At 41.4% G+C, this 23,180-nt stretch overlaps 1 protein-coding gene across 1 annotated transcript in view; it reads left to right on the forward strand.

Moving 5' to 3' along the window:
- The window catches only part of ABCA12 (ATP binding cassette subfamily A member 12), a 90,522-nt gene that overhangs the window by 35,350 nt on the left and 31,992 nt on the right, over positions 1-23,180 (forward strand). Inside the window, exons 11-31 of the mRNA XM_030018841.2 lie at positions 462-577; positions 1,284-1,390; positions 2,790-3,043; positions 3,162-3,274; positions 3,728-3,852; positions 4,674-4,847; positions 5,773-5,937; positions 6,910-7,111; positions 7,697-7,836; positions 8,413-8,532; positions 9,711-9,801; positions 11,167-11,346; positions 12,841-13,156; positions 15,745-15,859; positions 17,188-17,517; positions 18,312-18,381; positions 18,483-18,617; positions 19,322-19,477; positions 20,249-20,426; positions 21,977-22,195; positions 22,844-23,040. Coding sequence (XP_029874701.1) covers positions 462-577; positions 1,284-1,390; positions 2,790-3,043; positions 3,162-3,274; positions 3,728-3,852; positions 4,674-4,847; positions 5,773-5,937; positions 6,910-7,111; positions 7,697-7,836; positions 8,413-8,532; positions 9,711-9,801; positions 11,167-11,346; positions 12,841-13,156; positions 15,745-15,859; positions 17,188-17,517; positions 18,312-18,381; positions 18,483-18,617; positions 19,322-19,477; positions 20,249-20,426; positions 21,977-22,195; positions 22,844-23,040 — 3,503 coding nt within the window. The remainder of the gene's footprint in view (positions 1-461; positions 578-1,283; positions 1,391-2,789; positions 3,044-3,161; positions 3,275-3,727; positions 3,853-4,673; positions 4,848-5,772; positions 5,938-6,909; positions 7,112-7,696; positions 7,837-8,412; positions 8,533-9,710; positions 9,802-11,166; positions 11,347-12,840; positions 13,157-15,744; positions 15,860-17,187; positions 17,518-18,311; positions 18,382-18,482; positions 18,618-19,321; positions 19,478-20,248; positions 20,427-21,976; positions 22,196-22,843; positions 23,041-23,180) is intronic.

The following is a 23,180-nucleotide window of genomic DNA, read 5'->3' on the forward strand; positions in this document are numbered from 1 at the left end:
CTTGAACTGAACAAACAGCTAAAAGTGAGGCTTTCAAAAATTTTCTGTGTTGGCATGTATCAGTTCACAGTAGAAGCAGAATCCTGTAGGAGCCTTGCCACCAGTGGTAAACTCTTTGGAAACCCTTTCTTTGTGGTATGGCTCTCTAATTTTTGATTCTCAGTCTCCCCTAGGCAGGCCTTTCCATCTATATATTGCATCCTCAGTGAACCTTTAAAGTGTGTTTTCTTATCCATATGGTTTGAAAGTGAATGACAGCTTTGGGAGATAACAGCAAAAAGAATTGATGAAATAAAATTGGGAGTATACCCACTTAGGAGGTGTCATGGGAGACACATGGCTTCATCTGGAATTCTTATTTACACTGCCAAGGAACAGCATCTACACAGCTGACAGGTTGCTCACTAATATACCTTGTTTCTGAAAGAGATGCTGGTTTAACGTCCTATCTTATTTTTCAGATTTCTGTTTTTAGAATTTGAAAACACCATCTTACAGGTAACAGTGAATAACAGCTATAAGCCTTACCTGATGTGTTTAATAAATGCCACTGAAATTGAAGACAGGAAATTGACAGGTAATCATGATTTCATTAATGGTGTGGGACCTCAGCTGGAATATGTTGTGCCTGTCTTTTTAAAGTGTTTTGTCTAATGATGGGAAGGAATGGTGCTACGTGTTTTCATCCATTGGCAATTAACTGGAGCTGTGAGACCTTGGCAAGCCAGACTCCCTTTTTGTTTGAGTTATGTCACATTGTGAATTTAAGTTTTCCATCCAACTCTATCCAAAAGACACGTCTGCTCTTTACTATGTGATGACAGGTTGCTGACACTCAGATAAAGAAATCTTACAAATAGAAACCTATATTCCCTTCACAGCTTTATGTACCCATAAGATAACAGCAGCAGTTATTTTTGAGAGTTAACATGGTATTTCACATAGATATTCATCGTATGAGCTTATTGTAAAATCTGAGAGGTTCATCTGCTCACAGAATAGAGATACTGCATGTGCTCTGAAGGGCACTGTCAGAAGTCCTGTTACCGGTGTGGGGTGGATTTCTTTAGAACCAGAGCACCTACTCAGACTGGATCTGTTATAATCCAGATTACAACCTGGGTCTTGGTCTGTGATTTCAGAGGTCCTGAGCCACGTGAATTTGGTGGAAAATAGCAGTGCTCAGTAGGTCTCAGAATAAAAGTGCCGATATTCCCATCTGCGAAGTTTCTGCAAGTCTGGTATTTCTGTCTCAAGTAACTTTTGTTTTCTTCCTTGCACAGAAAACACCACACTGCTTTTGAAGCAAGCTCATCTGAAAAAGAACCCTTTTATGCAAAATAATACCTCTGAGAAACATTCATCCATACCAGAGCTCCTGAAGCTAAAAGTGAGTCTGCTTAAAATGCTGACTTGAAGGACATCCCGCAGTGATACATGAATGTGCAATAGAGGTTTTGAAACACAGCGTGTGGAAAAAAAGTTTCTTAAAAGAACAGCTGATAAAAACTAGAACTGAAACTCTGTTTTCTGCCTGCTGCCTATATTTAAAGGTCACCATTAAACTGGGCTGAGGAACTTGTTCTTATATGAGTCCCTACCCAGTGTACACCCACTTTTCTGAGAAGGTAGAGGTGTTCCTATCCTCCCAGTCTGTTGGATAGAATGGCTTCTGCTTTCCACCAGCCATCCCAAAAGGATGAGCACTGGACAGGTTGCCAGTGGAAGCATATTCCTTATAAATCAGTGCACCAGTAGTTTTAAAGTTCAGTACATTGAGACTTAGCAAAGCACCTTGCAGAGCTGAGATTGTTCTGGGATGCCTCCGCTTCATTTGAGAAGTATGAAGGCAGGAGTTCTCAAAGGCACAAATAGCATTTAGATTCCTGTGCCCTGCTGAAAATCAGTGGAATTGTGCATACCCAGTTGGCAGTTGTAAGGATGACTAACTTAGTTACCACTGTGCATAAGGAGCTATACAGCACCAGCTTGGCTGGAGTCCAAGTCCCCATGTGTTCCCTTAGCCCTAGATGTCTCACAACACTATAATGGTTTCTGAGATTAAGCACCTAAGGAATATTGATTCATGGATTTCCCTCACCAGCTTTGGATTTGGCAATGCCTCATTTGGATAAAATCCTTCTTACACCATACATACATGACTGCACTACTAGCTGCTTCATATATCTGTAACAATAATACAATGAGTCTCAGTGTGACAGGTACTTATAGGCACAAAACAGAAAACAGTTCTTGCCATAAAGAGACTGATAATGTAAATAATGATGTCAGACAAGAAGCCCATAACAGCAGAGTAGGCAAAGGACTATGATTTTACACAGGTTGGCAGATGTGGAAGTCCTGACTTCTAGCCAGCTCTGTTTTGTATGCTGTAATAAGGATGACCTGGTGGTATCTGGAAGGCTAAACCTGTTGCACAAGGTAGATTTATTTGGTCTCTGGGAAGATTAATTGGTTAACAGGTAAGTCCAAATGGAGTATTGCTGTGTATGCATGTTGGGCAGGGGAAATGATATGTTAATGCTTGCAAGGTTTATTAGATCCTGTGCAATGTTGTGTAGCCAGGTCTGCTACCAACTCATGTAGGAATGATTGTTATGAACTGTTCTGTTGGAGACCTTTTGAATGAACTAAAAATATATATTAAAATTTTAATCCTAGAGAAAAATGGAAAGGGACAGCTAGACTCTTTAAAACTTGCCTTTTATAATTCTGTCATCTAACTGGTGTTTGTGCATTTGTCTTCCTTTTCAAAATTTCCTTTGAAGATCTCTCGCCTCCGGGATCTGACAACACTTCTTTGTGACTATGAGAGCTTTAAGTCAATACAGCATATTTGCCATCTCCCTAATGTTAGCTTTGGAGAACTGTGTGAACAAAGTCAATCTCATGAGCAGCTCCTCCGCACCATTGAACTGAGCAATCAAGTTGTGACCAATGTACTGAATCACAGAAGGATCTCCCAAGAACTTCAAAATATACTGATTGGAGATGCCACGAACATCCAGACACAAATGAAGTGGTGAGGCTCTCCCTCTCAGTTAGACTGCTTTGCTATTCTATTTATGAAATGATGAAATGGCTTCTTGCCTTCTTTTCATATTCCCAATTTTGTTCGTTGTTTTGTTTTTCCAATTTAGGCTTCAAGAAAATGTACCAGAAATTGCTTTCTTTCAAGAGATTCCGCAGTCTTTGTCTACTTTGAATTCCATGTTGAACATCACTGAGAATTTAACAGATTCTAGCAAGCAAGGTAGTTTTCTGTATTTACTTTAGAGTGTTGGTAAACACCATCACTGGTACCATACTTTCTGCTGGAAATCCCAAGACTTGCTTAGCTGCCAGGAAGAAGTGATATTAATGAAATAACCATACAACATGTCCTTGGGATCCTTTATCTAGGGTAATTCTAGAGCCTGTTCTAGACCGCCCTTTGTTTTCTGTACCGCCCAAATAGTCCTATGTGCTGAAAGTCCCAAGTCTTTGTATTTGAGCAACTTTTGCTATCGCTGGACCTATCAACTGCAGCCCACAAATCAGACTGTAAAACCTAGGAAATATGACTGTATTTTGCAAGTTGTTGGGTTTTTTTTATCAGCAGTGATGTACCGAACTTCTGTACTTTACCTAAAGGCCTCTCTGTGTGCTTGAGATTGCTGTATGTCTGGAGAAAGCTGCTACATCAGTTGTTCTTTGTTCTTTACAGAAAAGTTAAGAAATGTGTTTAAAAATGTGGACCAGCTCAAAGAGGATCTCAGAAACACAGCAGGAATGTCCACAGCCAGTATTGATGCTCTTCTGGAAGCATCTCTCCCGGAAAACAGCAGTCAGGTGAGTTTGCTGTCATCCTGGTGGAGATCTTGTTGCTTTCTACCTCTCAGACCATTAAACCCAGAATTTGTTAGTGAATGCAGCTAAGCAGATCACTGCATGCATGACAGCACAGAGAGGTAGATGATCCCACAGGGACAGACAGCATAGCATGTTATGGATCAAAACAGCCATCAGAAATGTAGTAAGAGCAGTCATTGACGTCAGTTCAGCCATTGGAGGCCAAGAGCCATATGGTCTTTTTGGCTGTCACCAGTAGCTGGTAAGCAGCCATGCACTGCCTGGTGAGTGATTGCTCTGATCCGTTGCAAGGGCACAGTTCACTGTAACAGACTCATGAGGACTGAGTGGGGTCCTTGGTGGGGTCCTCAGTGCTGAGAAATTGTTGCAGTCCAGATGGAAAAGCACACTTCTAATGACAATTTATGAGAGCACTTGGGATCCAGAAATAGCCTCCCATAATGAGAGATGAGCTTGCCTTCCTCAGCCTCCTGCGCAAGCAGAGCTCCAGATGCTTTTCCCCTTCCCAACCATCTTGTCTGGACTGAGCCCCGAAGAGCGCACTCTTTTCCAAACTTCACAGGCATCAGTCAATGGGAAATTGAAACCACAAAAGCTTTTACTACTGTGCAAACTGGGCAGTAAAACACAATCCTTAGAATTTGTCCCTGGAAGCGGGAGTAATGGGTAGGCATTTTCTGGTTCTCAGGGTTGAAATATGACACTGCGGAAAGAACAACAGCAAGGCAAGATTAATCCATGCATACTGGAGCAAGCGGTCTACCCCCTAACAAATCTTTTCTTCCTTTTTGCAAACACAGCTCATTTCTCAGATCCTCCAGCTGGAGTCTTGTAGCGTCCGTCCTGCTGACCCACAGCTGCAAACAGTAGCAGAGGAGTTCTGCAATCTCTCTCTTTCAGAGAGGACTCGTGAGACATACATCTTGGGGGTCACTCTGTTACGACACTTAGACATTTACAATTTCTTATACAAGGTTAGTGCTGGATTTGTAGAGTGCTTTCTATAGTCTTTGCTGCATATAGTGGCTGAAAGGTCATAAAATATCATTGCAGTGGCCAGAAGCTATACTGATTTACACAAGCCAAAGATCAGGCTTTGCTCATGCAGTAATTTTTATTGCATATCCATGCTGTGACAGTGTGGATATAAATGAGGATCTCAGCTGGTGTAAACCAGCAAACCTCATTTAAAGGCACTGGACCTACTCTAAATGCCTCCCTATCTGCTAGTATCATTTATATGCTGTCACAGCCTCTTGAACATTCCTAGCTCCGTTCAGGCTTCCCAAAAATAAGGCATTGGGCTAAATATTTTTATTCCTTGAAAAGGAAAACCCTGGAAAAAGTCCTGTAAAATATATTTTCCCGATCTAGTTGGCACTGCCAAGTTACTAAATGATTCAAATATCCCATGCACACAACTATATAAACAGCATGTAACAATACCATTCACGGAGAAGTGCGTATTGAATACATATTTTAAAATGCTACAGAAGTGATCCTGGGGAAAAAAAGTTATTAAATGAGAATGCCAATGAATTTGGCTCAGGTCAAAAGTCACTCATAGTGTTTGACATCTATGTTGTGTGAAATGCTACCTCTTAGAGACTCAAATTATATCCCAGCCAATATCTGATACACATTTCCCGACTGCAGGTGTTTGGAAGCATGCACTGTTCAGAATATGTAATATTCTCAGGGGATTGGTTTGCAAAAGTGCTTGGGGATTTAGGAATACAAATCCCATTCATTTCCCATGGGACATCCACTCCCTAAGCCTCCTAATAGTTTTGAAAATCCCACAATCTTTGTCTTGGAATTAACACAGTATGGGTGTGTACATGCTTGTGTGCACAGATTCTTGCTAATCATAATTGATTTCCTTCCTGCCTCTTGTAGATGTTTTTCCCTAAGGAACTTCAGAAACCCGTGGACAAGATGTTAGGCCTTCTGACAAAAATGAAATATTTCCGACACCAGGTTGAATCTGGCGTTGATCCATTGCTACAAGCTATTCATTCCCTGAAAAAGCTCCGGCAGTCTAGAAATGTGCCACTGACTAAGGTACGTGTAGTCTGCGTGTGCTTTGGAGGCAAAACACCACTGGAACAGTTTCCACAGGAATTTCTTACCCTACAAGCCAAAGGTGCATTAAATCATAGATTACTGATTCTCTTTTAAAGCAGCGGTGTCCTAAGAAGAATGTCTATCAAACTTACATGTTGCCTTCCTGGGAGAGCTTTGATTTGGAACAGTGGGACCATCATGTGCTCATGACAGGGGGGACAATAGGAACATATGCTGTGGGAGGGACACTAGGAACAAAAATGCAGGGGATGAACAACTGTCTTGAAGGAGGGTAGACTTCCAACAAAATACTGGAAGGGGTCAGCTTGTGAAAACAACTGGAGAACTGCCCACTAAAGGCTATCCAAAGCCACGTAAGTCAACAGCAAAAATTTGCTCTAGCTTTAGTGTGCATTAGATTACACCTAAAGCCTCAAGACTGCCAAAAACATTCAGTACAAACCTAGTCCTGCTCCAACAGCTGCAGTAATTTCAGGTTGCGCTAACTTCATCCAGCACTGGATCCAGTCTCTCTGATCCATAGTCAATGACAGTATAGATCACAGGAATCGTTTCTGGTAATTACTTTGCCTGTGGATTGCAGAACCACGTGCAGTGGAATAGATGAGTATAGGGAATGGGCACATCTGTGTGATAAATTCTGTCTTGTAACCCAGGGTGTATGTGTGTCACCAGGCACACATTATAGGCAATTCCTGTACACACATTATAGGCAATTTCCATATTAGATCTCATACCTGGAAATGAATTTACCACCTCTGTCATAGCACAGGTTAGCCAAAAAAGCATGATTTCCATGGAAGGACCCTTTTTTTTTAGAGACAAACTTCTCATAAGAAAGCAGTCTAAAGATGTTCAATCCATGCCTTCTAATTTTATTATTTTTTTTCTCTTGGAATGGGATGCTTTTAGCATGCAGGTTTTATTTGCATTCTGTCTTTTCTGCAGGAATTGTTTAAACCAAACAACTTTAGGATAACACGTGACACATTTAAGTCCATGTCAAAAGTTCTCTGCAACCAGGAGATCACACCGCTGTTTTTTGAGTCCTTGCTTCCAGATTTTGGAGACCCTGTAAGCAACAGTTCTTCTGTGGAGGATGTCTATGTCCAAAAGATGATGAGGAAATATGGGATTCCTCATGACTCCAGTAAGTCTGGCTTTTCCTTAAGGCAAAAACATTCCAGAGCCAAACTCTACTGTTTCCAGAGAGATCCAGTGCTGAGCTGTTTCCCCGTATGTCTCTGGTGGGCTGTAAGTGCTCATGATTTATGCTAGCTGAAGACCTGCACTGCCTTAACTATTGGTGTTTTATTTCCATAAATGTTAAAAGGAAAACAGCATATGTAGCAGAGCAGTGCTTGACACTGCACTGTTTCCCATTTGTTGATGATCTGGTCTTAGGGCTTGACAGGCCACTGCTTTTTCTTGATGTGTAGTTTTTCGACTGTACTGACATTATTAGCTCCTCTGAGTTCACAAAAGTCCATTTAACCTTCAAGCAGAGAATCTTGGCTCAAACAGTCAGACTCTTGTTGTTTTGAGTTCAGCAACAGGAGATTTTGGGGGTGGATTGCTTTTGTCAGGACACATTATATCAGCCAGTGAAGAGGGCCCTGAAGTCATTCACCGGACACAGCAACATACTGGGCAGATGGGAAAAAATACACTGGTAGCTTTCTTTGTCTGGTTTATTTGTGCTCTGTGCAATTTGTTTGCTTTTCTCCCCCTGCAGCACCATTTTGCTTATCCTTTTACCTGGACCTGGTCAAGACCCCAAGTGGAGCTTTAATTTGGTCTTTTTTAAAACCAATGGTTCTTGGGAAGATCCTTTATACACCAGATACCATAGAAACTCAAGCAATCATGGGAAAGGTATGGCTCTGTTTACAGTCCATCAGGGTATGCCCACTCAAAAGGATTGTAATTTATTTAGCACGGTCTTGTTTCTTTGAGAAGCAGAAGTCTATTTTCTGACTGTTTGGACTATTAGTCAAATTATCTTTTCCTAGTTGCATTGCTGGTCATATGAGTCATCTTTTCTCTTTGAACGAATCTTACCTCCAAAAACTTGCTGTTAGTCTAATATATATATAATACGATTTTTTAAGGCCTTCAGTTTATGAAGTTTCACCCCCATATTTTCAGCCAGTAGTAGAGAAGTCTCCCAGGACAAATGCTATAACCAGTACTTGTTCACAAACAGACCAGTGGTAGAAGGAAAGCTGATATCCAAGACATGCTCCAAATGTCACATATGAGGCCATATTTTTAAGTACTTTCATCCAAATTCAGTGTGTTAAGGGGCATTTTCCCAAACAGTGATAGGGTGCTAAGAAAAATCCTAAGGAAACCAAATTTGGTCTTAGCTATTTTATTGATTTATTTATTGCCTGAAAGCTATAAGGTAATGAATAAATGAATCCTTATATGTTGTGGGCTTTTTTATAGTCTAATGCAACCCTGAAGCAGATGGCTGATCTAGCCCTGAAGTCACAGGAGTGGTTGGACAAGTCTCCTGTCATCATGAATTCACTGACTAAGTTAAACCAGACAGTTCCGATGATCAAGGTATGAGATCCTACCTCCCCTGTCTCTCTCGTGGGAGGGAATTGGGAGGATGGATTCCTTCACTGAAATAAACAGGGGTTCCAGGGACCTCAGGGACATCTTAGGTCAGCTGGGGAGACCCTTCTCAGGCTTTTGTCCTGGACTTCACAGTGACTGTGCCTACCTGCCTGTTCCCATAACAGAAATACTCCTGACACACCTTTCCATGCAGATCCTCTTTCTGAAATGATCTGTTTGTAATATGCTCCCTGACATTGGCCACGCTGAGGCCTGCTGGAGGGCTAAGATGAGCAGGGAATGCTCTTCAGTTTGTAAATTAACTTTCTGCTTGATGGAGTGATCCAGCCAGCCAAGACCAGGCAAGAAATGACTTTTTCAGAAAATGAAACAGTATCTATAATAAGCATGTAGCTCTGGGTACACACATAAGAGCTAGAAGATGTCTTTGTACCTCAGTGAATGTAAATAAAATTTCTTTTTCCTCCACTAAGGAACCTAGCCTTGCATGGATACAGAAGGCAGTAGGCTGTAATGTTTCACATACTTGCTTCCCATTCTCCACAGTAAAAATTGTCCCCTTTTCTTACAAAACTATGAAAATGAGGTCTCTGGAACCCTAAAGCATTAGGAGTTAATTTCAGTGGCTGAAATTCATTGTAATTTCCATGGTAGTGACAGAAAATCCAGAGTGGAATATGCAAAAGTGAAATGAAATATTCTTTGCTGACTGCACTCATTGGTAGAATAATAAACTATTCAGCCAAACAAAAATCTGTCTACCGGTCTCCAAGCTGAATTTTGGTCACCTACGCATTATGCTCTGGCTGTGTTCACAGGACTTAAGCAGACACAAGTGAAATGTACTGCACTTTTAGAATAACAAAGATTATTCATGATTTTTCCATGGGACTCTAGTGCCTTGTGGAGACTCAGTAGGCATCCTCTCTTGACTCCAAGAACCACTAGCTTGTACTCACAGGGCTCTGTATGACGTTTTCATTGCTAACATTTCCCTGTCCTGATACACAGAGTGAAATATGGAAGGTCAGGAAAGGAGTAGGAGGGGGCTGAACAAATGCTCAGTGAAGGCAGCTGGTCTGCTGTATTTTAGAAATACACTGAATAAGCTCAAGGGGCTTCTGATCAAACTGATGCTTTTTCTTTTTGCTTGTTGATAGAACACCCTGCAGAATCCCTTTGTGCAGGTCTTTATCAAGCTGATGGTGGATTTAGATGCAGCTGAACTCCTGAGACAAATAAACGAACTGGGTAAGTTGTTACACCACATGTGTTGCCCTCCTATTTGCACTTCAGGTCTGGGAGCCCCAGAGTCATCAAACTGCAGCCATGTTCTGCTACTGCTCTTCTCTGGTCAGTATCAGATACTTTAGTGCAAGGCAATCGCAGCTGTGATTCAAAAATCTTGTGGTCTATGGGAAAAGACTCTTAGAAAGCAAAGGGCTTGTATGAAAAGATGTTTCTCGTGAGTGTTGAAGGGATAGTAGGATGGGAATCTCTGCAGCTGAGTGTGGCCACTGGAGGACACTGTTTAGCCATAATTATCACTTCAAATGAGGTACCTGGGACTCTCCTGGGAAATGTCGTGGAGAGCTCACTTGCATCACATCAGGGTTCAACTTAAAAGTTTTTCAGAGCAGAAAAGCAAGGGATCAGATAAAAGTACCCAGACTGATGAAGCCAGAGGCATCATTACAGGAGATTCTCTGCTGGAATTTGCTGTTCTCTGGTGGTCTTGGATGGTCCTTCAAGGTGGGAGTTGCTGATCTGCACTCTGGGAATTATCAGCTGACAGTGGTGGTGGATACATCCCCTGTTAGTGCACAGCACGGTGATCATGGTCCCTTCCTAGCTGGTCTTACTGTCCCTACCTGCTTTTTCAATGAGTGGCCCTACAAGTCAACATAAATCTGGGTTATGCCAGCAAAACCCAGCATAAACCAAGAGTAGTTGTAGCCTGTTGCAGTCAGAAGGATATTTACATACTGCTTGTGATGACCCCTGTGTTATTTCATGAGTAGCATCTCCTGTCTTAACTCCCCATAAAATCATTGTGCTTGCAGCAGCTGTTCCATATTAGTTACACTGCATTATGCAGTCACCTTTTAAAACAGCCAGGAAACAGCAGCATCTTTATTAAACTGCATTATCAGGTTTAGTACACACATCAGCACAACAGACATAACTTTTCATAGATGTGCTTGGATAAAGCACATTCTCCCCTGAGACAGAGCAGCTCAACAGAGGAGTTGATTACATCAAAAACCATAAGATGTGGAATGAATGGTGAGCATCATATGCGAGTCTAAAACCTCAGCAGGTTAGTAACAACTTCTGATTTGGGATGGCTGTCACATCCCATTGCTGGCATCCCCCCAAAGGCGAACTCACGAGCATAGTACAAATGATTACCATAAAAATTGGGTCAACAACTTGCCTTCATTGCACTGCTAAGTGCAGAAATGTATTGTACACTTAATGTTTAGTATGGTGGGTTTTTTATTCCTTTCTAGTGTCATTGTTAGTGTAAAGAGTGGAATGATGTGATGGAGTTTTTGCTGTGTGTAGTGATGCTACTAGTTTTGTTTGTGTTTTGTTTTTTGGTTTTTTTTCCAGATGATATTCGGCTGGAATTACAGAACAACGTTGACATTGTCAATCAGCTGAATACATTAGCTACCCTTGCTGTAAATGTGTCCTCCTGTGTCTCATTTAATCGCATTCAGGCAGTCAGAAACTTAGAGGAAATGGAAATGGTGGCTAAAGAGCTCTTTCTGAAGAACGAGCTTTTCGCAAGTATGTGACAGTCTCAAATTCCCCTGTAAATTAAAGTTAGCCTGGTGCAGGGTGGGAGTCCAGAATAAGAAGTTTGGCTTTCCACCAGCAACTGTTGCGGTCACAGCTCCCACCGCACAGCAGTCGATTTTGAGCCAGTGTGTGTGGGACCTGCACACTGAGGCCTCCTTATGGCAGTGTTTTACAGTCTCCTTTTTATACCTCCTCATCTCTTACACCTCCACTGTCTATATAGAAAACCTTTGGTCAACTGGTGTTTTCTCCTAGTTAATTATCAGTTTGAATGAAATTTCACTGCCCTTAAGAGATCTTCATGACAGCTGCCTTCTTTCAGCCCCCCATGGGAAAAGATGTTTTAATCGAGAAAGATATCATAGAATCACAGAATCATTTGGGTTGGAAAAGACCTTTAAGATCAAGTCCAAACATGAGACAGCTCAATTTATTAGAAGGTCATAAAGCTCTTGAGATATTCCAGCCAAACACTGCAATATTATATTGGGTCTTTCCAGTCACTTTTCACATTTGTGGGGTTGGACTGCAGCTTCAGATCAGACCACAGAGAGAGGCAGGAGGGAGTAGAGAATAGGAACATATATTAATTTGAATGATACAAATGTGCTTTAATTTTTAAAGAATCCCCAATATCTCCTCAATTAGGATTTACTTATAAGTCCTATGACCTGTTTAGTTTTATACCTCATAAATAATTTTTCTTTTCTTGGAACTTCAAACCCTGATAATATTTGTCTATTCCCATAAAAGCATTTTTCTTCCATGTTTGTCCTCCATTCCATCGTATGCTTTACATATGGAATAATCAGGAAAAATATTCTGGAGAGAAAAACTTCTGTGGTATTGCCTCTACTCAAACAGACATTTTAAAGGAAAAAAGTCCTGTCTGTCAAACTGTATCTACAGCATGCCATTTTGTAACAGGAATTTGCAAAGCTTTTATATTCTTACATGTCTCAGCTTTGCAGGAATTTGTGTGGGCACAAAAATATGTGTGTAGGTCATGAACAATTTTCAACACTGCATTCCTGAGGTTTTTATGTTACAGCATCACTATGTGAGCTCTACTGATAGAGTACCTTTGGGCACATTCATGAGAGGTGCGTGTGCTGAGTGACATACCTAACAGATATCTGACAGTCATGTTAACAGCAAGATTTTTCCAAATACAGCTGGTTATTTCAAGAGCCTTTGGTTTTGAGTGCTCAGTGGGAGAAGATTTAAAGGCTCTGGGGGTGTCTTTCACACCCAGAATCATTGGTCACATTTGAAAGTATGAGTAGCTGCAGTGATGTATAGTTTCCACTTCTAGACCCTCGATAAGCAGCCTACTCATGTGAGCATTATTTGTGCAGCAAAGAAATGAAATGATGGATTGCAATGTAGAAAAGGTTTATAAAAATGAGTTCCTACGTATCTGTGTGTACTGCTCCTGTGCTGTTGGCTCTGAAGGAAAGCCTTTTCCCTTTCTTTTCCCAGGTATCATTTTCAAGCTGCCTTCAAGTCGTAGCAGCCCTGGACGCTCAGTTTATGGGGACTTGACCCTCCCTCCTGTGCTCAACTACACCATCCGAATGAGCAGCAGGATCACGCAAACCACCAACAGAATAAGGGAGCGCATCTGGACAGTGGGCCCACATAATTCCACCTCACAAAGCCAGATTTACAGCCGCGCGTTTATTTATATCCAGGACAGCATTGAAAGAGCCATTATTGAGTTACAGACTGGCAAGAATCCAGAGGAAATAGCTGTTCAAGTCCAGGCCATGCCTTACCCCTGCTACAATAAAGATATGTAAGTTTGTGTGGCTTTTGTCTTCATGCTTTGTGTAAGCTCATCTTGTCTGACTGGTGGAGTTCACCAGCTGCGCTGGTCTCCTTAATACCATGTCCACATGGCACAGAAATAATTTCATTTGGTGTTTGTTTTGTTTTGTTTTTTCCAAGTGTCTGAACAAAATAGGGAATTTTGGACTCTAGTATAAATGGTCTATGTTTAGTTTGCCTAATCTTTTGTTTTCAGTGCTCTGTATGTACCTGAATTGTCATGGTAACTGTAGGTTTTACAGCAGGTAAAATTTGCTGTCCCTGTTTTACTACACCTGGTGGAACTGAGACTGGGGTTGGCAGGGCTTGGGTTAAATATGAGTGTTGACTTGTTCTGCAGATGTTTACATGCAGACAATGCAGCAGAACTTGGGAAATGTATTTACTGGGCAAAAAAAAGAGTCCCTAGGTTTATGAGCTTTGTTCCTAGAGATTGCTATCCAGCTGTGCTATTTGTTATTCATTCCAGTGATTCTAGCTAATGTTCAGTGTATAGTGAATAGTTCTCAATACAGGTGCCTATCAGATGCTTTAAGAAGGATAAGGGGGAAGATGAAATTGTACCGTTCATCTCTGCAATAATGAGGGAGGACAGAGAAGCTTTTGATGCACTGAGTTGCCAGGGTTAACAGCCTGTTATACAGAGCAGTGCAGCGTGAACTGTGTGTGGACCAGAATAAGATTTGAATGGTGAAGCAGATCAAAAAGTTTTGGATCATCTTCCTTTCCACTCATCTTGAGCCAGATCTGCAGCTAGTATAAACTGCATCTCTGCCAAATGCAATAGAGAGAAGCAAATCTCTCACAGCTGAGGATCTGCCCCTCTGGCAAGGCAATTTTGGTCTGCGTTGGAAAGCTGGCAACATGGTACTTCCTAAGAGTTATTACCCTGACCGCAGCTGGTGGCCAAACTGAGTGGAAAACACACAGGGAAGGGATTTCAATGTCCATCAGAAAGCACTGAAGGATCTTCACCAAATAGTATTGGTCAGGTTGGATGGTCACTCCGCCCTGACATGAGGGTCTCCCTTGGACCAAAAGTACAGACTAGACCTAGGAGCCCTTTCTGTTGAAAAGCCTGCGTGACTACTGCGTGAGCTAAAATATTATCTGGAAGCTATAGCTGTAGGAGCTATAGCAGACCCATTAACCTCCTGTGTCAGCCTGTCACTTAAGAGAGCTGGGGACCTATAAACTCTTCTCAAGGTAACAGCACGCAAAGTGCCTGCAAGTACACAGGCAGTAAGCATTCAAACCAAGTGTCAGCTTCTTGCAGCAAATACGTGGATTATTGCTGTGAGATAGTTTTGTACAATGATTAACTGGCTGCTGGAGGCATTTACTACAGTGCTATCTGATCCTTTTCTTGTTCTTGGGCTGCTGAGAAAACCACTTGCTTTCGGGTTTCCATCCCCACGCCAGATTCGGAGGGACATGAGTTTGCTCAATTATTAAAATACCTAAAGGCTGTGGATTTGCATCCAGTAGAATTCATCATAAAATGACTGTTTATCGATTGTTATTGCATAGTTACCATCCTGTAGGGAAGAGGAGGGAATATATATACCAGTATACAGAAGGTGATGGGAAATGCTGAATTTTTAATAGCCTAGAGATCATGCACAAGGTGGTAGCCAAAAAAACCCCAACCAACAAAGAACTAGTAGAGCTACTGAAATGCCTTTTCATTGTTCTTTATAAATATGGCTTCATTTGCATGGAAGCATTTCCTGAAAGTGCTGGTTTATGGGAAATTTTCGGCTTTACAGGTAAGAAAATTTAAAAAGAAATGTAATCATATTAATTTCTTACTGTTGTTGTACATTAAACCTTTCCCAGGAATAATACTGATTTTTTTTTTTTTAAGCCAGGTTTAGAAACGAGGGAGGAAAGCATAAGCCCTGTAGATACAATGAAGTAAATCTCCTGCTATAAAAACTTGCTTTCCATCACAAAAGGAGAAATTTACTGTTGGCCGTTGTTGTCTTTTTTCTGTGCACATTTGGCACAGAAAAAAGGTTTTAACTAAAGTGAGGAGCCAAGAATTGTGAAGCCCACATTGTAGACCTGGATCTGCAATACCTGTCCCATGGGGGAAGGTATTTCCCTGAGGGGAAGCACCTATATCCAAACTCCGGCACCAGGAAATATGGCCTGATAACAAAATTTGGCCATTATATCTATTAATATAAGTGGGAATTATGGATGGCTGCTGAGATGTTTCAAAATGGGATGCACCCCATCAGAGAGCCAGGAGATGCCACTGCCCATGGCAGTTCCTGCTCCTGCCAGTGGTGCTGCTAAGCAAAACTTCCAGAAGGCATCTGGAAATCCCTAAAAAGAAAACAGTTTTGAACAGTCAGGAGTTTCATGAATAGAAAATCCAATGCACTGGCAAAATAGCCATTTTTGTAATTATTAATTATACGCCATGTTTTGAAATATAAGCATGTCTTCTTCTGTGCCAAAGTATTATTCTGAAAAATATATTCTGTATAAAACCTTAATCCCCAGAACATTTCATATTCAGCTAAAGCCTGCATTTGTCTTTTGCAGGTTCTTAACCAGCGTGACCTACTCTCTTCCATTTGCTCTGATGGCTGCCTGGGTGCTGTTTATAGCTGATTTTGTTAAAACACTTGTTCAAGAGAAAGATCTGAGACTTTATGAGGTATGGTGAAACTTTCTGGGGCGTGCAATATTATAAACAGATTTTCCTTATTAGTGGGTAGTATGTCTCATGCAATATTAAATGAAGCAAAACAAGCATTAAAGAAAATAATATTCCAAATACCTATTGTTTGACCTGAAGTGTTTGAATTCTGACATTGTAACCAAGCTCAAAACCACAGAAATGCAGGGCATTTGCCCTTCAAGTGGTGAGAATATTGCTTTGCAGTTCTGAACACTGGAAACATGGGCACCTCACAAAATTAAAAGTTTTCTGAAGATTTAAAGCTCTCTAAAAATTGACTGAGTCATAGCTATTGGGGACAAAGACATGAAAAGTGACTTATTTCCTATCCTTGAAGTTATTATACTTAATATTTCAGAAGGTGCTACATATTACATTAGCTTCTGTGAAATGAAGTTCTTCATTCACGTTGTCTATTGGAAAAGAAATGACATTGAGACATAGGGAATTTATTAAATTAACTCAGGTTTTCAGTGTGAACACCATCAACAGAGATGAGCAGCAAAGAACTTTTGTAAAACTAAGCTTCAGCAAGCGACAAAAGCTCGAGCAGATTTGGTTTTTATCCGATACCATGGAAACAAATACTGATTCACCAAAAACATTCCCAAGAAAGGGCACTCTATGAACTGATGAGATTGAAAATGAGTGAACCCCAGTGGCTAGCTGACAGCCAGCTACACTAGTTTAGGGAACCCAGTTTCACTGTCTCTAAGAACTAGGGTGTCAGTAGGCTTTTTAGGTGTGTAATAATCTACAACAAGACACCAGCACCCGTGGTTTCTTTTCGCTTTAACAATACAGTTTTATACAAGTCTTGTGGACTTGATCATCACCTAATATAATATATTGCTTCCTCATAACCATGGTAATTTCGCTATTATTTGTTGTCTTGAGGTTGTGTGGGAAATGGTTTGGTTTCAAAGATACTTAAGAGCTGTTACACTCAAGCCATTGGATTGGTTAGCATTATTTTAAAAAATAACTAAAATACTTTAGAAAAGTTACAAATCTAAAGCCAGAAGTTGCTTTGGAGCTTGTGGGCTGCAGTGCTTCATACTTGCAAATCCTGTCTCTGCTGTTCTTTTGCAATAGGCTGCTTTGCAAACCTAGGGCATTCCAGAAATGTGAGTGCATGGTTTCTCCCTGTTTATCAACATGCCATATACAAAAGTATGAAAGAGCATAATTTGGTTGCATGCCCTGTCCAGAAACTGAAAAAAGAAACAGTTCAGTATCAGCAGAAAGATCTCTTAATAAACAGTTGTCATTTGTGATTCTTTTTTTCACCTTTCTCTCTGTAGTACATGAAAATGATGGGTGTTAATGCCAGCAGCCATTTCATTGCCTGGTTCATAGAGTGTGCCATCTTCCTTCTAATTACTATCACCTTCCTCATCATTGTTCTAAAAGTGGGTGACATCCTTCCCAAAACAAACACAGTGCTCCTGTTCCTGTACCTTATGGACTACAGCCTGTCCATCATAGCCATGAGCTACTTCATCAGCGTTTTCTTCAATAACACCAACATAGCAGCCTTGGTGGGCAGTCTCGTGTACATCCTCACCTTCTTCCCCTTCATCGTGTTGCTTGTCATCGAGAATCATTTGAGCTTCTCTGTGAAGAGCCTACTGGTAAGTTCTGCTTTTCAATGACAGGGACAATGTGTATGAAGCAGACACTCACCTTCAATAAACTTCAGCTCTTATTATAGCTTGTGTCACAAATAGACGTGAGTTGGGTGCCTTTCTAAATTCCATCAGTGGGTGTTGACAGGTGTGACAGCACGACAGGAGTGTTAGCTATGGCCTGTTTGAGGGACACCTGGAATTAATTGTGTCCCTTGACTGAAAGCAATACTTGTGGAATTTTAGTGAGTTCCCACCTGCCAGCTGAATCAGAGTAGCTTGAGCTATGTACTTTGCCCTTTTGAGTTGCAAAGCAAAAGCACTGTGAAAAATGAGGCTGTCTCAGCAAAGAGTTTAGATAGCAGGGCTGTGAAGGAGGGCTGGCTCTGCTCATTGCTGGCTCTGCTCGTCCTTTAGTTTCATGTGTCTCAAATTCCTAGCCGTGGAAATAGATGTAAAGCCTTGTTTCTTACCAAGGGTGGAAATAGGTAGGTATTGGGTTCCAGAAGTCAGCCTGTATTTCAGAAGCCTCAGATAAAGCCCTGTATGAGAGATGAAGTTGGGTCCTGGGTGTGGAAGCAAAAGGCAGACAGGCTCTAAGAAGACATTACAGCCCATCACCAGAAGTGTAACCCATCATAAGCCTGGTCCAGTGCTCTTTGTGACTGTCGGAAAAAGAAACCCACTAATTTTTCTGGCTACTGGACCAAGCCAATGAGGTAACTTATTGGTTGACTGACTTGATTTCTCTTTGAGACTAATTCATAAGTTCTTTTTTTTCAATTGTGTTTATTCCGCAGAGTCTGTTGTCTCCAACTGCATTCAGTTATGCAAGCCAATACATTGCTCGATACGAGGCACAGGGCATAGGTATGTTTATTGTAGACAAAACTAGGCTTTGAGCTCCCATGGTTGTAACATTTCATTAACTAATATGGATTCTGTTTGTATTTCTAAATTCCTTTCTGCAGGTCTGCAGTGGGACAACATGTATAAGTCCCCAATGATTGGAGACAACACTTCCTTTGGCTGGATGTGCTGGCTCATTCTGATAGACTCTTTCATTTACTTCATCCTGGGATGGTATATAAGGAATGTTTTCCCAGGTAAGGATACAAAGCATTGAGGCTGGCGCTGTACCATCTCTTTTGGAAAACAATGAATACACCACTAGCCAATTCCATGGTTCAGGCAGTAAGACAGTGTGCACATAGAGGATACCTCTGTTTCTAGATCGAAGGGAGCATGACTTTGTAGATGTCTGAGAGTATTAATGAAACTGAGACAGAGCAGAGCAAGGGAAAATTAGGGTCCCTCTGCTTATCACATGGGTAGGTGGGTCTCCTGAAGAAGCTGAAGCCAAGGACATGGGAGGATGTGTTTGCGGTCTGCTCAGTGAAAATGAGAACAGAGCATGTTAGCCTGCATTTGTCAGTTGAGTGATTTTGTGTTGTGTTACTTACATCATTTGATTTCAAAAAGTAATTCCTGCCTTGGGCAAGAGCCAGTACATTTGTCTTTTGCTTTTCTTCACCACCTAATGAAGCAGTCCACTGGCATACAGAAATCTACCCAGTGGAAAATGTAAAGTACTCCTTCCCTCCAGCTATGAAATTACTCAGAATAACAAATTAGTGAATGCTTACTATTGTGTCAATTGGGCAAATTCTCCACCAAGTATCAGTAGTACATGAGCACATCAAGAGGGGAGAGACCTCTGTGAAGTTTATTTTTGCTATTTTGAGTGCTCCTCAGTAGTGATACTTCCTCAGAAACAGATATCTGAGTGAGATTCCTCTTCTCCTTGCAGGTAGATATGGCGTGGCTGCTCCCTGGTATTTCCCGTTGCTTCCATCTTACTGGGTCGAATACAACAGTTACCTCCCCTTCTGGAATGAGAAACGAAGAGGCCTTCTATTCACCAAGCTGATGTTAAGGAAAGAAGCCACCCTCAACAATAAGATATGTATGTGAATGCTAGATGGGGTAGAGATACTAACTTATGTTTAAGGTAAACAAAGCCAAATTTGTAAAGGGGCACCATACTCAGAAAGCACATTTCTCCATTCATCCTTATTTTGTGGCTCAGGAAAAATTGGAAGCCATTACTTACGTGAATGGAGATTTGGCTTTTAAATTATACTTGTTCTTCCTATGTGGTGTGGAAATCCAGTACTGATTTTCACATGCATATTTGTGTATGTTGTAGTTGGGCAGTTACCTTAGATGCATATGTATCAGTCTACAATGCTCTGTGTAGAAATACGCTTTCGTTTGTGCAAGCAAATACAGGTTTCCATTTGGCAAAAGGGATGAGTGCTTCTTTGTTCATCTCTTTAAATATTTAGCCTGTAAAATACTGTGAGAACACATAAAAGCTTGCTGATTCTACCTAACTGAAAATAACTCAGTAGTTTTGCTGTATGTCCTCCAATTTACTGTGCTTGCTTAGTATAAATTTAAGTTAGGTGCTCCAAAACATCTAAATATGAGACCTTTTTAAAAGCGATTAATGCTTATCATCAAGAGTTATTAGAAGCTGCAGAAGTAAAAAGGAGAAATCCCAGAGAGAATGATACAGATCCTGTGAAATGTTCTCTACATTCCCAGCTGAAAGACACCTACTTTTGGTGCCTTTTGTTTTTAAAAGCCCTGCTTATTTCTGAGGTGAAAAAGTAGCACAAACACCTGCTGCAGTGCAGTAACTGTCCTCTGACCCTTCCCTTTGATGTCAAAGGTGCCCCCCCACCTCACCTGGAACCAGAGCCCACTGATCTCACCTTGGGAGTCTCCCTCTGTGGTATAACAAAGGTTTATGGATCCAAAGCTGCAGTGGACAACCTCAGCCTCAACTTCTATGAAGGGAATATCACTTCCCTGCTGGGACACAATGGAGCCGGGAAAACTACAACCATGTGCGTATCCTTTAAAGCTGGGGGTTTTTTTATATACTGTGGGGCATGATTGCGTGAATGAAAGAGCAAATGGGGCTCTGCAGTGTTGGGAGACTAAATAAGATACTTTATTAGGCCAAATCTCTCTTGTAGTTTTATCTTGCTCATGGATGACCTCAGCAGTCCCTTCATCTATTAGAATTAAAGGTTCTTTTCTGCTTAGGAACATGCTTTTTAATCTGGTGGGATACCTGTAATACACAGCACAGCAACTGTTCTAGCATTTCGTTCCATGACACTTTGGTGCCTGGGGTTAGGTTGTTCTGAAAACTGTGGGTAGCTTGTGCACACACCAAAGCTGAAGTGATATTAGCAAGAAAGCTTAATAAAGTTATACTTCAGCTGTACAAACTCATGTGTTGGCTGGGCTGGAATGGCAGTGGGTTAATACATGGGCATTTTGGCCCTTCCAGCCTTACCATTTATAAATTATGGTTTGAGTTGTTAGATAACAGCACTTAAACAGACCTGTAGAACTTGATTTCTCCACTGATATATATGTGCATCCCTCTGAAAGCAACATTAAGCTGATAAATAGAAGCCTCAGAAGAGCCAAAACGAGTAAGACAGATGTGTACTTCATCTCAGCTCGTTATCAATTCATCTCGTATCCTGTTTGCAAAGTGTAGGCAAAGGTGATATGCAGAAAAGTATAATAGCTTCTTGAAACTTAGTGCAGGCTTCAAATTCTGAGTAAGGTCAGAAGTAAGTTACTTCTTTCCTTTCTAATGATGGTTAAAAGTCCCAGGAGAGAGAAGCTCTGGGAGAGTGAAGGGCAGTCTGAGACGCATCTTCTCCCTTTAGTCCCTGCAGGACAGCACCGAAAATGACCTGTAATGTGCAAGTAGTTATTCTGAGCAGAAGGTGTTTGACTTGGGTCTATTGGGTATTCCTAGGTAGGTAATTATTTGCTTGAACTAGATGAAAGTGCTGCCCACTGTGAGGTGTCTTGTCTGGAAGTCCTCTCCCATTTCTTGTTAATAATGGCAGTGAAATCATGTTTTCATGCTCTGATGTGGTTAGTAAGATGAAAATGTGGTTTTCAATCTCTGTTGTGGTTAGCAATATGAGGCTGTCTGGATGCTGCAGATAAACCTCAAAGAATGAAGAGTAACTGCATTATATGAATTCCCAGTGATTAAATTGGAAGTCAAGGGCATTCACGAATATTGATGTATGGGATATGCAATGCTCTGACTTCGGGAGATGAAGGCTGAAGAAGATAAAAGTACATGTGAAAAGTAGCCAGAGCTCAGTGTGTGAGCTTAGTACTTGCTCTTGCATTTCTGCAGAGGGGTGCGAGGATGTCCTTTGATGTTAATTGGCCACCGCTCTGCCAAAGCATGGTCAGACAGCAGAAGAAGCAGTGGTCAGTAGTCTCTGGCTGGAAGAAGTGTGATTGTGATGTAAGGAAACTTTGAAAGTGGTGATAGGTACAGGACCATGTGAAAAAATTACCTATGGCTTTCTCCTTTTTCTAACTTCCTTTTCTATTTATTTTTCCCTTTCAGATCTATTTTGACTGGGTTGTTCCCTACATCATCAGGTACTATCTTTGTGTACGGTAAAGACATCAGGACTGACCAGGAGGTTATCAGGAAGAACATGGGTGTGTGTATGCAGCACAACGTTCTCTTTAACTACCTCACCACGAAAGAACACCTGCTGCTCTACGGGTACATCAAAGTCCCTCACTGGAGTAAACAGGAGCTCTACCAAGAAGTGAAGAGGTATAAAAATAGCAGGGTTGTAGAAGGGAGAGAGGGCTGTCAAAATTATTGTGTGGTAGTGCCATTGCCACTGCAAAGCTCAAATGAATGGTTTTGAGAAGTGTTGCAGATCCAGTGTAGAGTTCAAATAATGCCTTGGTCTAACTAGAGGAATATATTGGTATCTGTGGCTGTAAGAAAACAATGTCTCTTCTCCAGGGGGTTTATAACCTTCTGTGGCAATTCTTTGGAGATTAATTTATAGGCCTCAGGGTCTAGTCCTTGCTGCTTTACAATTTTCCCCAGAAAGAGATTTAATCAACCAGGCAGAAAGATGGTGTCGGCTTTATTGGTTCTGCAGAGAAGTGAAGCAGCCAGAACATCCCAGGGAGTTTGGATCTTGGTGTTCTCAGGTGATGAGGTTGAGCCTTTAACCTTGACTTGTCAGATGGAAACTTTGAAAACATCCTAAAAAAATGTTTTAAATTAAAATCCCAGTGACTGAGCTACAGGGTGAATCATCTCCCTGCACTGTGACCATTCAGTCAGTTTGAGCAGTTTTTAATTTGCAGTTACGGTTTTTGGGGTATTTTCAGATTCCCTGCTTTTAAAAGATACCTGACGGACAACCTTTGGGCATTGTTTTTTCTTTGTTTTCTTGTTCTCAAGGACTTTGAAGGAGACTGGACTGTACAGCCATCGTCACAAGCTAGCCGGCTCCCTGTCCGGGGGGACGAAGAGGAAGTTATCTATAGCTATTGCTCTCCTGGGTGGATCGAGGGTGGTGATACTAGATGAACCAACCACAGGGGTGGATCCATGCTCTCGGAGAAGTATTTGGGAAATTATATCCAAGAATAAAAAAGGTACTGTGATGAGACAAGATGCTGCCCAGTGGCAAAGGTGACTCATGGTATCAGTGGCTTTGAATTATGGGTTTTGGAGACTACAGAGAAGGAACTGTGGGAGACTGGGATTTTTCAGGCCCTCTGGGTGCATCCTGGTT

This window comes from Aquila chrysaetos, chromosome 6 (genome assembly GCF_900496995.4).
Source record: "Aquila chrysaetos chrysaetos chromosome 6, bAquChr1.4, whole genome shotgun sequence".
Classification (NCBI taxonomy): Eukaryota; Metazoa; Chordata; class Aves; order Accipitriformes; family Accipitridae; genus Aquila; species Aquila chrysaetos.